The following is a 12,796-nucleotide window of genomic DNA, read 5'->3' as shown; positions in this document are numbered from 1 at the left end:
AGAGGGTTGTCAGCCCTTGTTAAGCTCCTGCTAGCTCTTTCCAGTGATGGGACGGCGGCGGCGACAGGCCCTTGCCCCTAACTCCTTTTTTAAGTATTTTTTTTATTTTATTTAATGAAGATTTTGATTTAAAGAATTAGAATTTAATCCAAAACGAAGTTGTTTAAAATGTGTTATATGTTTTAGCCACGTATGAGAGGGAAAATATTAAAAAAAAGTGATAACGGCATTTTTCGTTAGTCTAAATGAAAGGAATTAAAGGAAGAACTCGATTGTATCAATTTGATAAGATGTAGGATTTGATTGCAGTTTTTGAAAGTTTTAGAACTCAACTGCACTTTCGTAATAAGTTTTAGGACTTCACGTGCATGTACCCTTTTCTAAGATACCATCGAGAACTCACTTTTTTCTTTGGAAAATATCGATGTAATAATAAATAAATTCATAAATTTTAAAGGTTACAAACCCGCCGTTCTCGAGCATTCGAACCAAAGAGAAGCTATGGAAGGATCCACAAGGAACCAAAGGCAAACGCAACAGAGAGAGAGAATCTAGAAAATGTCACAGCTTCACTTCCCCTTCCCTATCCCTCTGAAACGCCCTTCTCTCCACCTCCGCAGGCTGACCATGTCCTTCTCTTCCTCTTCTTCTTCCTCTTCTTCTTCTTCTCCTTCACCTTCGACGACCCACCTCAAGGACGACCCCGTCCTCGACGCTCAGAGCCTCTCGCTGGTCCTCACGTACCACGACCGGACCAAGCACGCCTTCACCAGCTACGCCAGAGGCCCCCGCGGCCTCGACTGGGCGAACCAGCCCAACCCATTTCGCCGCTACGCCCCCGCGCCACTCCTCCCTCTCCTCCACCTTCCCGCCGACGATCCGTCGCCGGGTCTCGACGGCCCTCCGTACTCCTCCCTGTTCCGTTCGCTCCCTCCCCCGGAACCCATCTCCAAGGCCACCGTCTCTCGGCTGTTCTACGACTCTCTCGCGCTCTCCGCCTGGAAGACCGCGGGATTCTCCACTTGGTCGCTCCGGGTTAACCCCAGCAGCGGCAATTTGCACCCGACCGAAGCTTACTTGATCGCCCCGGGCGTCGAGTCGCTGTCTGATTCGGGTTTCGTCGCCCATTACGCGCCGAAGGAGCATTCCCTGGAGGTAAGAGCCGCTTTGCCATCTGGGTTCTTTCCCAAGTTCTTTCCCGAGAATTCTTTCCTCGTCGGTCTGAGTTCCATCTTTTGGCGAGAGGCTTGGAAGTATGGAGAGCGAGCCTTTAGGTATTGTAATCATGATGTGGGTCATGCAATTGCTGCGGTTGCGATGGCGGCCGCGGGGCTTGGGTGGGACGTGAAGCTTCTCGATGGGTTGAGTCATGAGAATGTGAAGAGGCTGATGGGACTTCATGTTTTCCCCGAATTCGAAATCCCGTCTAGGCCTGTTAAGGGGAAGATGGTAGACATTGAATTTGAGCATCCAGATTGTGCACTAGTTGTTTTTCCTAGGGGAATTGGTGAATTCAATGTGAATTATAGGGAATTGAGCTCAGCTTTGTCGGAGTTTCCGAGATTGGAATGGAAGGGGAAGCCTAATGTGCTTAGCAAGGAGCATGTTTGTTGGGATATTATATATAGAACGGCTGAGGCTGCGAAGAAACCCTTGACGGCAGGGGATAGATTTTCCATTGATCCATTTTGTGAGAGTGATAGTCATAGCGAAAATTCGTACAAGGGATTTAGTGCTAGGGAAGTTGTAAGGAAGCGTAGAAGCGCAGTGGACATGGATGGAGTGACTGCAATGGATAGAGCCACATTTTATCAGATACTGTTGCATTGTGTTCCTTCGGGTTCTGGGAATGGAGGAAAGCAGAAGAAACAGCTGGCATTGCCATATCGAGCTCTTTCTTGGGATGCTGAGGTGCATGCTGCCTTGTTTGTTCACAGAGTGACCGGGTTACCGAAGGGTTTGTATTTCTTGGTGAGGAACGAAGATCATTTTGAGATGCTCAAGAAAGCTACGAGGCCTGACTTTGAGTGGGTGAGACCAGAGGGATGCCCTCCTAGTCTTCCTTTGTATCAACTTGCTAGAGGTGACTGTGAGCAGCTAGCAAAGCAGCTATCATGCCATCAGGCAAGTCAATCTTCCTAATATTTTGCTAACAATGAGTTTGAGCTATGTGATCAATGTTTGGCTCTTGAGGATCATATGTAAAAAATACTATTACATGGTAGATGTTAAGACTGGAGGAAGCCGGTACAGCTGAACTTTGGCTTATTCTCCTTTTCTTGTTGGCCCAAACCATATATCAAAGGACTATTCTTTTGCAAAGAATAGTTTGACAAACTTATCTGCCAGTAATATCAAACATCATGTGCTCAGAGTCTGATAAATGGGAAACATCAACATTTTGAGATGAGCGATCAGTTCTAAAGTAATATGAAACAAACATCTTACTTAACAGTTTATGTATCACCTCCCCGAAGAGCCATGTTTTTTCTCATGATGTTCCTTAGGTCGATGTGATTTAATTAACCATCAAGTGGCTTTTTGTTTATTCTGCTGAATCCTGTATTTTGAATGGCCTGTTTGGTCATTTTCCTGTGCAAGATAGTGTTTTGTGGTCAGCTTCTTTCAATTGCTTTTCCAATATTCGAGCATTTAGGATATTGCCGGCGATGGCTGCTTCAGCCTTGGAATGGTGGCTCATTTGGAGCCTGTGTTGAGTGACAAGGGCCCTTGGATGTATCCTCGGTTGTTTTGGGAAACTGGAGTGCTTGGCCAGATTTTGTATCTGGAAGCGCATGCTGTTGGCATATCTGCAACTGGAATCGGCTGCTTCTTCGATGATCCGGGTAAGCTGTGCCCCAACCTGCATTTTACATGCATTATGATAGTATTAGGATGTATTGTCCTTTCTGCGTTTCTTGGTTCCCAAATCAAAGAGTGTGATCTTGTAGACTGAGTTGCTATTATAATCCTCAACTAGAGCATCTAAAAAATACTTTTGAAGGATTATTGGTACGGCCAGATTGTGGCCAGACTTCTAAGATACGTCTTACTTATGATTACACTATGATTATGCCTCTGCTTTGTCATAGAGAACAGATTGTAGTGATGGGAAGTTGCTGGCAATGTTTTTAATAGCTGTTAAAGGACGAGGAGCTTGTTTGGGGCTGCTTTTTCCTGCCCATGTTCTGCTGTAGCTTGGCATCTAGATTATTATTATTAGTAAGGATTAAAAGAGGAGAGAACTACCTCACCAAAAAAAAAAAAAGAGAGGAGAGAACTAAAAGCCAAAATGAGTGGCTAGCGTATGATGAGGTGCTTTTAGAGTTGTGTTTATTGAAGCTTTGATGGAACATATTTTAATAAACTGGAATTGAAGATACAAACCTCTAATCATTTGCTAACTTGCTGAACATAGAATATTATAGCCACTGAGATGAGCCCTAAAGTTCTGTTTCCTGAAATGTAGTTACAACTTACATGGAAAGTTGCACTTGCTATGCCCTGATTATTTGCCAAAGATTTTGGCACCTGCAATGATGGTTAATGCTGTTTCTTGCCTGATCTTAGCATAGCAATTCCTTTCATCTTCTACTGATAGCCACTCGGAACATATTCTGTTCTGTCACAAGCCATCATCATATTTAGTGAAGTACTAGGCAGGGGAAATATTTTGAGTAACTAAAGTGGGAAGTACTTTTTGCCTTTCTGTTGAATTCCGAGAATGACTAATGGAGGCTACTGTGTCAATGCAATGAAAATGAATAGTAACCCGGAATGATTTTAGGCATATTTTATGCATGACACAGCTGATATATATTTGGGCCAAATCCCCCAAAATATCATGTTCCTATACTCGACGGACAGAAAGGGCCGACTTTTCAAATGTCCCCCCCCCCCCCCCCCCCACCCCCAAAAAAAAAAAGCTTGGACTTTAATTTGGCGGACGAAGAATGGCACCACTATATTTTCTTTCAAACGATCTCATGTGGCACCTGACGTGGCTAATGACGCTGAGGAGGCTCGACGATGTGACACTTTGTTGTTAAAAAAATAAACATAGCGATTTTGAAATCAATAGAAAATGATTGTCATTAATATATAAAGGAAAAAGCTAAGCAGGCCCCTTGCACAGCTTGGGCTTTGCTCTTGGAGATGCACGGCTGCCTCCGTGTGCACCACCATTGCAACTGTGACTGACCTCAGATCCGAGGTTTGTAGAGGTCGGCGATGGTTACTCCTCGGATCTAATCTAGATCAAGGTCGGCCACAGTCGCGCATAGTCACGATGGTGGTGCACATGGAGGCCGCCATAAATCTCCGGGAGCAAAGCCCAATTTGTTTGTGGGATCTGCTTTGCATTTTTCCTTTTTTTCTTAATGAAAATCATTTTCTTTTGATTTTAAGATCACTAATTTTAAATTTTTTAATAAAATGAGTCACGTCATCGTGCCACCTCAGTGTTGTTAGTCACATTAGGTGCCACATAGTATTATTTGGACGGAAAATATAACAGTGGCCATTATTGTCCCCTATGTGAAAGTTCATGCCTTTTTTTGGGTAATTGGAAAAGTGGGGCCATTTTTGTCTGTATGGGTATTAGTACATGAACTGTTTTTTTATGGGATTTGGCCAATGTGATTGTGTGTCAAGAGTCTTTCACATACAAAGTGTAGAAGATATAGCATGATAAGTCTGGTGATTTATGAGTATCACCCAAAGTGTATACATGTATGTGGGAGATGCGATTTAGATAACAGACAGGCGCGTGCAGTGGAACACCATGGACATCTGATCATGTCTATGTTACTTCTGCTAATCCTGTATTGGCGGAGCCTTGTATTTAAATTTCTGTTATTGCTTAAAAGAGGGAGGCTGCCTCGGTTAGGTCACGCATAATATTCTGGAATAAAGTCCAATTACATGTTCTTCTTCTGGGTAATAGCACAATATGATGCAACTATAAATAGTGGCATTGTCATATGTCCATTATGAGTGGGCTAACGAGTCACAAAAGATTCAGCTTATTGGAGTGTAGGAAAAAACTCAACTCCTCTTGTACTTGGGTGTTTTGACTTAGGATCAAATTTATCAGTCTGCTTTAAACAAGACTCTATCAGGTTCAACGCGGACAGAGAGTGAACCCTAGAATTTTTCATAGTCAAGAGTAACAAAAGATGGACCTTTGTTGTATTGGGGCACTGTTAGAATATTTAAATATTGAATCACGTATTCATTTATCAGTTTAAGCTTTTAAAATAGTTGGCAGTGGTCTCACAAAATCTCCCATGGTATCAGAGTAGGAGGTCCTGAGTGCAAATCTTTCCAGGCCTCAATTTGTCTCCCCAATGAAATGTTTCCACGACTAGTACTAGTCAAAAAGATTAGACTAAGCGTAAGGGGGAGTGTTATAATATTTAAATATTAAACTACGCATTTATTTAACAGCTTAAACTTTTAGAATAGTTGGTAGTGGTTTCACAAAATCTCACAGGCACAAATAAGATGGGGACTGTCTCCCACAATCTATGTCTGTTATCGAAACTGTATGCGGGGATAAATTGATGCCAGACATCAATTGAAAAAGTTTGTTTTGGATGATTCAGGGAACTTTATTTATTGTTTTATTGAACTGCGGATGAACAATTATAAGCCTCCTCCTATCATTATTTTCAGAGTTAAATTAGTTGTTTTTTTTTTCATCGACCCTATTTTTTTTTCTTGCATCTTAGCTGTTCCAATTGGGTAACATTGCATGCGCGATTAACTTGTCTTTGCAGTGCACGAACTTCTTGGTCTTAAAGGGTTGAACTTCCAAAGCTTGTACCATTTCACAGTGGGAGGCCCAGTTCTTGACAAGAGAATAATGAGCTTACCAGCTTATCCTGGACCCAAGGTTGATGCATAATTGTGTTTACATGAACTCTCAACAAGATTCCAAGGATCCATATGGACGAGTTTTATTGATGTCCAAGGTATTTGTAAATTTTTTCCGTTTGTATTACAATATTCTAGGCTAGGCTTACACTGAGTCCTTTCATGTACATAGGCATCTCCAGGAGCACGGTTATTTGTATTTAATTGGATTAGCTAATAGACAGTAGTCGAATCCAGATATAGGGGAATTAAAGACATCAAGAGAAAGATAAATAATCAGAGATACATAGACATCGTCATATTTTATGTGCAGCTACTTGTCTGTTGTTAGTGTCGCAACCTGGTTTCTCAGGCTCCTCGATAACTTTCATATTGAGCCTCGTGTTTCTCATGAAGTTCAGTTGCCCCAAGGGACACTGAGGATGAGTCTTTCTTCGCTCTTAATCTATTATAGAAAGATCTGAGCTTCTTAGGCTTTTTGCATGTTCTTCTGTCCAAGGGATTTTTGTAATCCCTGACCTTTCCCTCACCTCTGGTGGTTCACATGAACCGAAGTTGACTTCACGCAAATGTGACCCCTTTTTTAACCCCCTGTACCTATTTTCACTTTTTTTTTTATTTGGGTTTCCTTTGATAGTTTATTGAGAGGAGGGAAGAAAAAAGCAGACTTTAAGCTCACTGCCCATAGTCTTTCTAGTCTCATTTCTGTGATCCAATGGGTTACGGAACCTGAAGGGGAGAAACAGTATATAGACTAAACAACGCTCCGAGCTGGCATGGGTGGGGACTTGATCCCTGGCAACAGAACCGGCTCGCAGCTTTCTGAAACATTATCGATCAAGATGATTGGAAAAAAAAAAAAAAGGAAAATAAACTTTGGAGCCGCTGGTGTGTATCTTGCTGGATGCTTTCACAAGTCCCTGCGTCGAAACGAACTGGACTCTGGAACTTGGAGCAGTCTCTGGAATTGAGAAATTTTTATTACCAAGAGTTGCATCAAAGCTTTCTTGGTGTTGCTGCATGAGTCTGCTGATCCCTAGAATAGTCCTCGGACACAATCATCTGTCGGACTGGAACATTTCACACGTGATAACGCTGGATCCGACATCCTTAGAGGCCATGGTCGATTTTTTCATTACTATAAACTATGATGTGCATCTGTCTTGGTCAATTTTGTTTATTAATACAAACTGTAATGTGGCTCTGTATATGAGCTTTTTTCCTGCTATGCGCCCGTGTGATTCTTGCTATGATCCTGATCCGATGATTCTGTAGGGATAGCTTACCATGCGCAAACCTGAGGAACATGCTCAGGAGTTCATTGTGGGGGCAAAAAGAGCCAGTTCATTAAACTAAATAAAAATGAAGTGAAAGAATCATACCCTTTGTCCCGGAGCCATGTAATATCACGTCATATGCTGATGCGAGTGCTGCTCTGTTGGCCAGGAAGTACCTGATAGTTGAGATTATTGGTATTCAATAATTTAAGTCTACCACATCAAGCCAATCGCATTTCAAGAATATATGAGACACGCACATGATCCTGTTAAATAAACACTAATTTCCATACATTTCTCAGTAATGTTATCGGTTCTATTTGTGACGGTATCCCCAGTGTTCACTTGAGGTGCGTTCCCGGTGTGCAGCAGGATAAGCGGAAACAACTCCAAAAGCCTATTGGGGAATAAATTGTTACGAATACGATACAGTCGTTGCTCATCACATCTTTCAGGAAATTTCTAGGCGGCGGGCGTGGCTCAAGGTTGGAGGGAGTCCCCGTGATTTGGACATTCATATCGAACCTGACTCATTCGAACCAAAGTCCTCAATTACTCAGCTTACCCTTTTTACCCTCACATGCACACCGAGTGTAAATCACGAGTCCGCCCGATTCGAATCCGTCTGATAAGCCGGTTTCGATTTCAGTGCATCTCACTCAAAACATCACATGAGGGAGGTGCCTCACCTTGCAGACGAACCATCTTTTTATAATTCCTCATTCAAACCCCCCCTCAATAATTGCACGAATGATTACATTATTTCGCGCCTAATGTTGGCCAAATGCAATTTGGTGAGACAAAGCAACCGCGCGCATCGCCGGGCCCTCCTTTATCACCGTCCATCTTCCATCCGACGGCCGAGGACGCCCCAACTCTCTCAATATTCTAATCAAAGTCAACATTCCTGGATCGTGTCTGGAAGCTATTTGGTTCCTTGATCCGATCCATTAGGCAACATAAAGAAGAAAAAGTAAGCTCATCGGGCGGTCGGTAGTATCTAATCTGGTCAAAGGGCTATTGTTTTGGTCAAAATCGAAGGGCTATTTGATAGCTATGAACTTATGAAGCGTAAACTCCCTGGAAAGTTGACCAACATACTGCAACGTGGTCTTTGCCCAGAAAAATATTGATGATTCTTGCTCAAAACCCGCTTAACTTTGACACCTTTGCATAGTAGCCTCCAAGCTTTAAAAAATTATGAACTACCCCCTTGATACTTTGAAAAGTTATAAAGTAGCCCCTAAACTTTGATATGTGTTCCAAGTTGCAACCCTTAGTTTTTCCATCTACGCAGCCATTAAGTGTTACCTGAAATGAATTAACTCTCGTTTTCATTACCAGAATAATCTCTATTACATGGTTGATAAAGCCAAGGAAGTAGAGAGTGACGCATGGCTTATGAAGTTAAGGAAATCTAATAGAGGTTGGAAAAGTTAGTGACTGCAGCAATAATTAAAATCTAGAGCATAATCGGCGACTTTTCAGAGTACGTGGGTTGATATGCAAAGGCGCCAAAGTTTAGGGCTTAATTTGCAAAACTTTTCAAAACTTGGAGATTATTTCCATGGTTGCCAAAGTAAGGGAGTTTTAAGCAATTATTCCTAAATAAATTTCTATATTGAATATATATTATGAAAGGTTGAGTGTGGGGAAACAAGAGAGCAACTAGCAATCCAGCTATCTGAATTTGCAGTGCAATGAAGTATGGGGCTTCTTTGCGAGATTCCCACTTCATGCTAAAATTAAAAAAAAATTGTATCCGGGGTTGGATCGACGTGGCCTCTATTACATAGTAATTGACCAAAGAAACTTACAACATTGGAAGTAAATAATGACGCTCGTTGGAGATGTAGATGTTTCTGAAAATACTATTATTGGAAAATAGAAAATAATTGTAGCGTAACGTATATTTTGATCGAACAATCCTGATCGAGTGCCCGAGCGATCGAATAAAAACAATTCGTCGATAACTCATGAGTGCAAACACATGTCATGAGGTTAAAACCGTTCACGAGAACGAAATTTCATGTTGTCAACGTACAAAACATTGTCATTTTTAATGTATTATGTAACCCTAGATTGTAAAGATCAATGACAAACGAAAAGCAATTCTTGCATTTCGTGTGGCTCAAAACCATCCTTATTGTCGGAGCTTTCCTTCCACGAGGGCACGCAAAAATTAAACTATCTCCAATCTGAGATTGCACGTAAATCGCACGTTGAAATCAATACCAGGAAGCCAAGTATGCATGAGACCACCTCTCCAAATCCTTCTATATAAACTCCTTGGCCCCATGAAAGTTTCAGCAGGTCAAAAAAGTTTAGTGCTCCTGCAAAAGCAACCTTCTCGATCATAAAAAGCCATGGCAAAGCTGAGCCTTCCATTGCTACTCTTCTCCCTCATTTGCGTTTCGACCTTAGTGGCGCCGGCGCTCGCGAGGCCTTCACCCTCCCAAGCCTACATAGAGAGGTCGTGCCACGGGACCCTGTACCCCAAGCTGTGCATCCAGTGCCTCTCCGGCTACGCCAACGACTCCATCGAGAGCCCGCAACAGGTCGCCCAAGCCGCCCTCACCGTGAGCCTCTACAAGGCCTTGTACACGAGGGCCTACATGGTCAAAGTGGCCAAGGACCTCGAGGAGATGAAGGCCCAAGACTACCAGCCTGTCAAGGACTGCCTGGACCAGATTGACAATGGCATCGACCAGCTCACGCAGTCAATCAGGGAGCTGCGGCGGCTCGGCCAAGAGAACGTGGGCGACAACTTCTACTGGCACATCAGCAACGTGGAGTCCTGGGTGAGCGCCGCCCTCACTGACGCCACAACCTGCCTCGATGAGCTCCCCCCGGGGAATCGGATGAGTAAGACCAAGGCCGTGCTCAAGGGGAAGGTCCTGAACATGGCCATGACCACTAGCAATGCCTTGGCCTTGTTCCACAGATTCGCGGCCACATACGGGGTTCGAGCCACCACGAAGCCGTGAGGGCTAATTGAAAAAAGCTAGAGAAGTGTTTTGAGCATGAAGCGTTCATCTATTTTTTCAATCTTTTTTTACTCATCATATGTTTGTTGGGTTGTCGCTTGTAATCCAAAAATTGTATATCAAACAGATCGTATGAATTCTCATGAAAAGCATGTGAATATATGTCAGTTTTTGTCCTCCACTTTGCATCGAATATAAAGTATAAATATATTGAAATAGAATCAATCCATAGTTTCAGTTTATAGCCATTTTACATGGCTTCCATGCTCTATCCTGCAAGGAAAAAATTAAGAGTACTAGAAAAGAAAGGAGTTCTTCCATGTCTGTATCTTTGGATTATGCAAAAATCAGGAAGGAGGAGGTCTGTCATCAGTAATTCACAAGGTTTTGAAATACTTAGGGTCAGACGAGTTAGTTTTTTCTTCAGTCATTCATGAGATTTCGAAATACTTAGGGTTAGATGAGTTTGATAAATTGCCCAATCATAAGAATATTCCATTAACCTCATAGACAAGGTGAAATGTGAGCCGAAACTCAGGTGGATCATGTTAATGACCTAAACACGAGACCGGTCATCTTCAAGAGTATATGAAATCGAATCTGTGTCGTGTGCCTAATCTACTCTTATAAAAGTTCGTTTAAATTGGCAAGCCGGGCCGAATTCATGCAAAGCGTCCCAATTTATGTTTCATATATGTACGAATCATTATTTTTCCAATAGATGGCTTCTAATAAAAGTGGCTTGCATGATTACAATCCAAATAAAACTATGTTTCACATATTCCAGCATAGTATGTTTCAGGTTCAAAGGCACACATGAATATCCGTTTGCGATTCACTTTCAAGCTTTCTATATTATGATCGAGAAATATATTTTTTTTTTCTTTGCAACTTTTTCCCTCATTGCGTATTCAAGTCTCAAACATGTGAGAAAGCTTGCTAGCTAGGGCAACTAGTACATGACATAAGCTTATATTAGGGCAAGTGCAACAAGCTTCTCCCACATTTCAAGCCGAAAGTAACAATACATGCTCAACCAGTTAAAGCAATACGTATGGACTAATCAAAAACTTTTGGTCACCGTACTTTGTCTCAAATTACTTCATCTCAAGATAAATTTGGTCCTTAAGCTAATCTTCGATCTCTTCGGCTAAATTTCTGCCCAAATATCGGGTAAATTGTTGACTAAGCGCCAAAAAAATGAACATGTGGCATTGACGTGGAATAAAAAATTAAAGTTCGAGGGAAACTACGAAGGCAATGTGGGTTGGTGCATGAATTGAGATAATAGATTCACAGCAAAGGCAATGTCAGGTCTTGTTCAGAGATAAGTACTGAAGATTACGAAAACACTTGGCAATAAATGGCATCTGTGAGAGGTGAACAGTCATGAAGAGGTAATTCACCACTAGTAGATAATGGTGTGGCAACTTCCTTAGCAGCAAGCATGTCGATTCGAGTAAGAATGTCACTGATGTACCTATGCCGGGTATAACTTCGACACCCAGAAAATGGCGCAGGTCCCCAAGCTTCTTATGTGAGAAACGACCTGAAAGGACTTGCACGAAATTTGTGATGGAGGAATTTTTGCTGCTTGTCAAAGATTAGATCCCCAACGTAGACAAGAAATTATGCAGTGATGCCGTTCTGGGGATAAATGAAGAGTGACGGATCAGATGTTTACTGATTAATTCCAAATGAGATCAGAAAAGGGCTAAGGGTCTGATACCGAGCCTGACGAGCCTGTTTGAGGCCATAGATGCCTTTCTTAAGTCTGCATATGTGATCTGGATGAGCATTGTCAACAAAACCTGGGGTTGTTGCATGTAGACTTTCTCTTCGAGATTGCCGCGCAGAAATGGATTGTTCACGTCCAATTGGCGAAGAGACCATCCATGTGTGACGACAAGAGCAAGGACAATGGTGATGGTGGTAGGTTTGATCAGAGGACTATGTGTCATGGTATTCAAGCTAGGCCAGCGATCGATGCGTGCATCTAGATGCCTCTTGACACAAAAAACGCATTTCCAACTGACTACACTATGATGTGGTGTATGACGAACTAGGGTGCATTTGGTTAAGCATTCTCAAGAGGTTTTGGGGCTCCAAAACCCTTGACCAAATGCAAATGTGACATTTGACAAATTTTTTGGATAACTTTGAGGAAATGAGGCAAATCCGGACGCCTTTGGAAAGTAGCATTATCAGATCGCACAACCTGGGCAATTGCCGCTTGGGGGTTGCACGATGAGGCCTGAGGTCCCGTGACCTCAAGCATCGCCTGGGTAAGGCGACCTGGGCGATCGTCAACCTAAGTTGCGCAAACCCAAGCTGATAGTCGCCCATAGGCGAGGCTGGCCGGCGGTCGATTTGACCCGCTGGTAGCTTAGTTTTGCTAGCAAACAGTTTGAGATTTTTTTTAAAATAAAAATTAGCAAGTCCTTTACAAAGTGTAGTTATTACCAAATAACGTTTAAGTCAAAGTTGCTTTCCAATGCGTTTTTTAAATACACTTGACCAAAAACTATTTTCATTTTGAAAAACCCTTTTAGTCCAAAGGCTTTTACATTTTCCCAAAGACATCCACAAAACAGAACCAAATTGATTCTACATTTCTAAGGGGTTTTGGGAAAACGCAAAGCAGTTTAGCCAAAA

The 12,796-nt window shown here is 42.3% G+C and overlaps 2 protein-coding genes across 4 annotated transcripts; both read left to right on the top strand.

Annotated features, from left to right (window-relative positions):
- Window positions 1-514: 514 nt before the first annotated feature.
- Window positions 515-7,867, top strand: LOC115687208 (uncharacterized). 3 transcript variants are annotated; one of them, XR_008818080.1, is made up of 4 exons: window positions 515-2,124; window positions 2,657-2,846; window positions 5,781-5,975; window positions 7,153-7,867. XR_008818080.1 is itself a non-coding variant. In XM_030612688.2 (3 exons), exons 1-3 carry the CDS (start codon window positions 559-561, stop codon window positions 5,906-5,908), a joined length of 1,884 nt encoding a protein of 627 aa, XP_030468548.2. In that variant the 5' UTR covers window positions 515-558; the 3' UTR covers window positions 5,909-6,189. The 3 variants fall into 3 exon arrangements, 1 of the variants encoding a protein (XP_030468548.2); XR_008818079.1 differs by lacking the exon at window positions 7,153-7,867 and adding an exon at window positions 6,515-7,124; XM_030612688.2 differs by lacking the exon at window positions 7,153-7,867 and having other exon boundaries at window positions 5,781-6,189.
- Window positions 7,868-9,361: 1,494 nt separating this feature from the next.
- LOC115687218 (pectinesterase inhibitor 9-like) lies at window positions 9,362-10,322 on the top strand. The gene has a single exon (XM_030612700.2). The coding sequence runs from the start codon at window positions 9,521-9,523 to the stop codon at window positions 10,139-10,141; it is 621 nt and encodes a 206-aa protein (XP_030468560.2). The 5' UTR covers window positions 9,362-9,520; the 3' UTR covers window positions 10,142-10,322.
- The last annotated feature ends 2,474 nt before the right edge of the window (window positions 10,323-12,796 follow it).

The sequence above is a fragment of the Syzygium oleosum genome, unplaced genomic scaffold (assembly GCF_021117445.2).
Source record: "Syzygium oleosum isolate NSW1041296 unplaced genomic scaffold, Sole_v2.1 Sole_v2.15, whole genome shotgun sequence".
NCBI classification, from domain to species: Eukaryota; Viridiplantae; Streptophyta; class Magnoliopsida; order Myrtales; family Myrtaceae; genus Syzygium; species Syzygium oleosum.
This window is presented reverse-complemented; position numbering and strand designations above follow the sequence as displayed.

Coding starts and splice junctions, on each gene's coding strand:
- LOC115687208 (XM_030612688.2), top strand. CDS start 559: ATGTCACAGCTTCACTTCCCCTTCCCTATCCCTCTGAAACGCCCTTCT. Junction 2,125..2,656: donor AGCAGCTATCATGCCATCAG/GCAAGTCAATCT, acceptor TCGAGCATTTAG/GATATTGCCGGCGATGGCTG. Junction 2,847..5,780: donor CTGCTTCTTCGATGATCCGG/GTAAGCTGTGCC, acceptor TTGTCTTTGCAG/TGCACGAACTTCTTGGTCTT.
- LOC115687218 (XM_030612700.2), top strand. CDS start 9,521: ATGGCAAAGCTGAGCCTTCCATTGCTACTCTTCTCCCTCATTTGCGTT.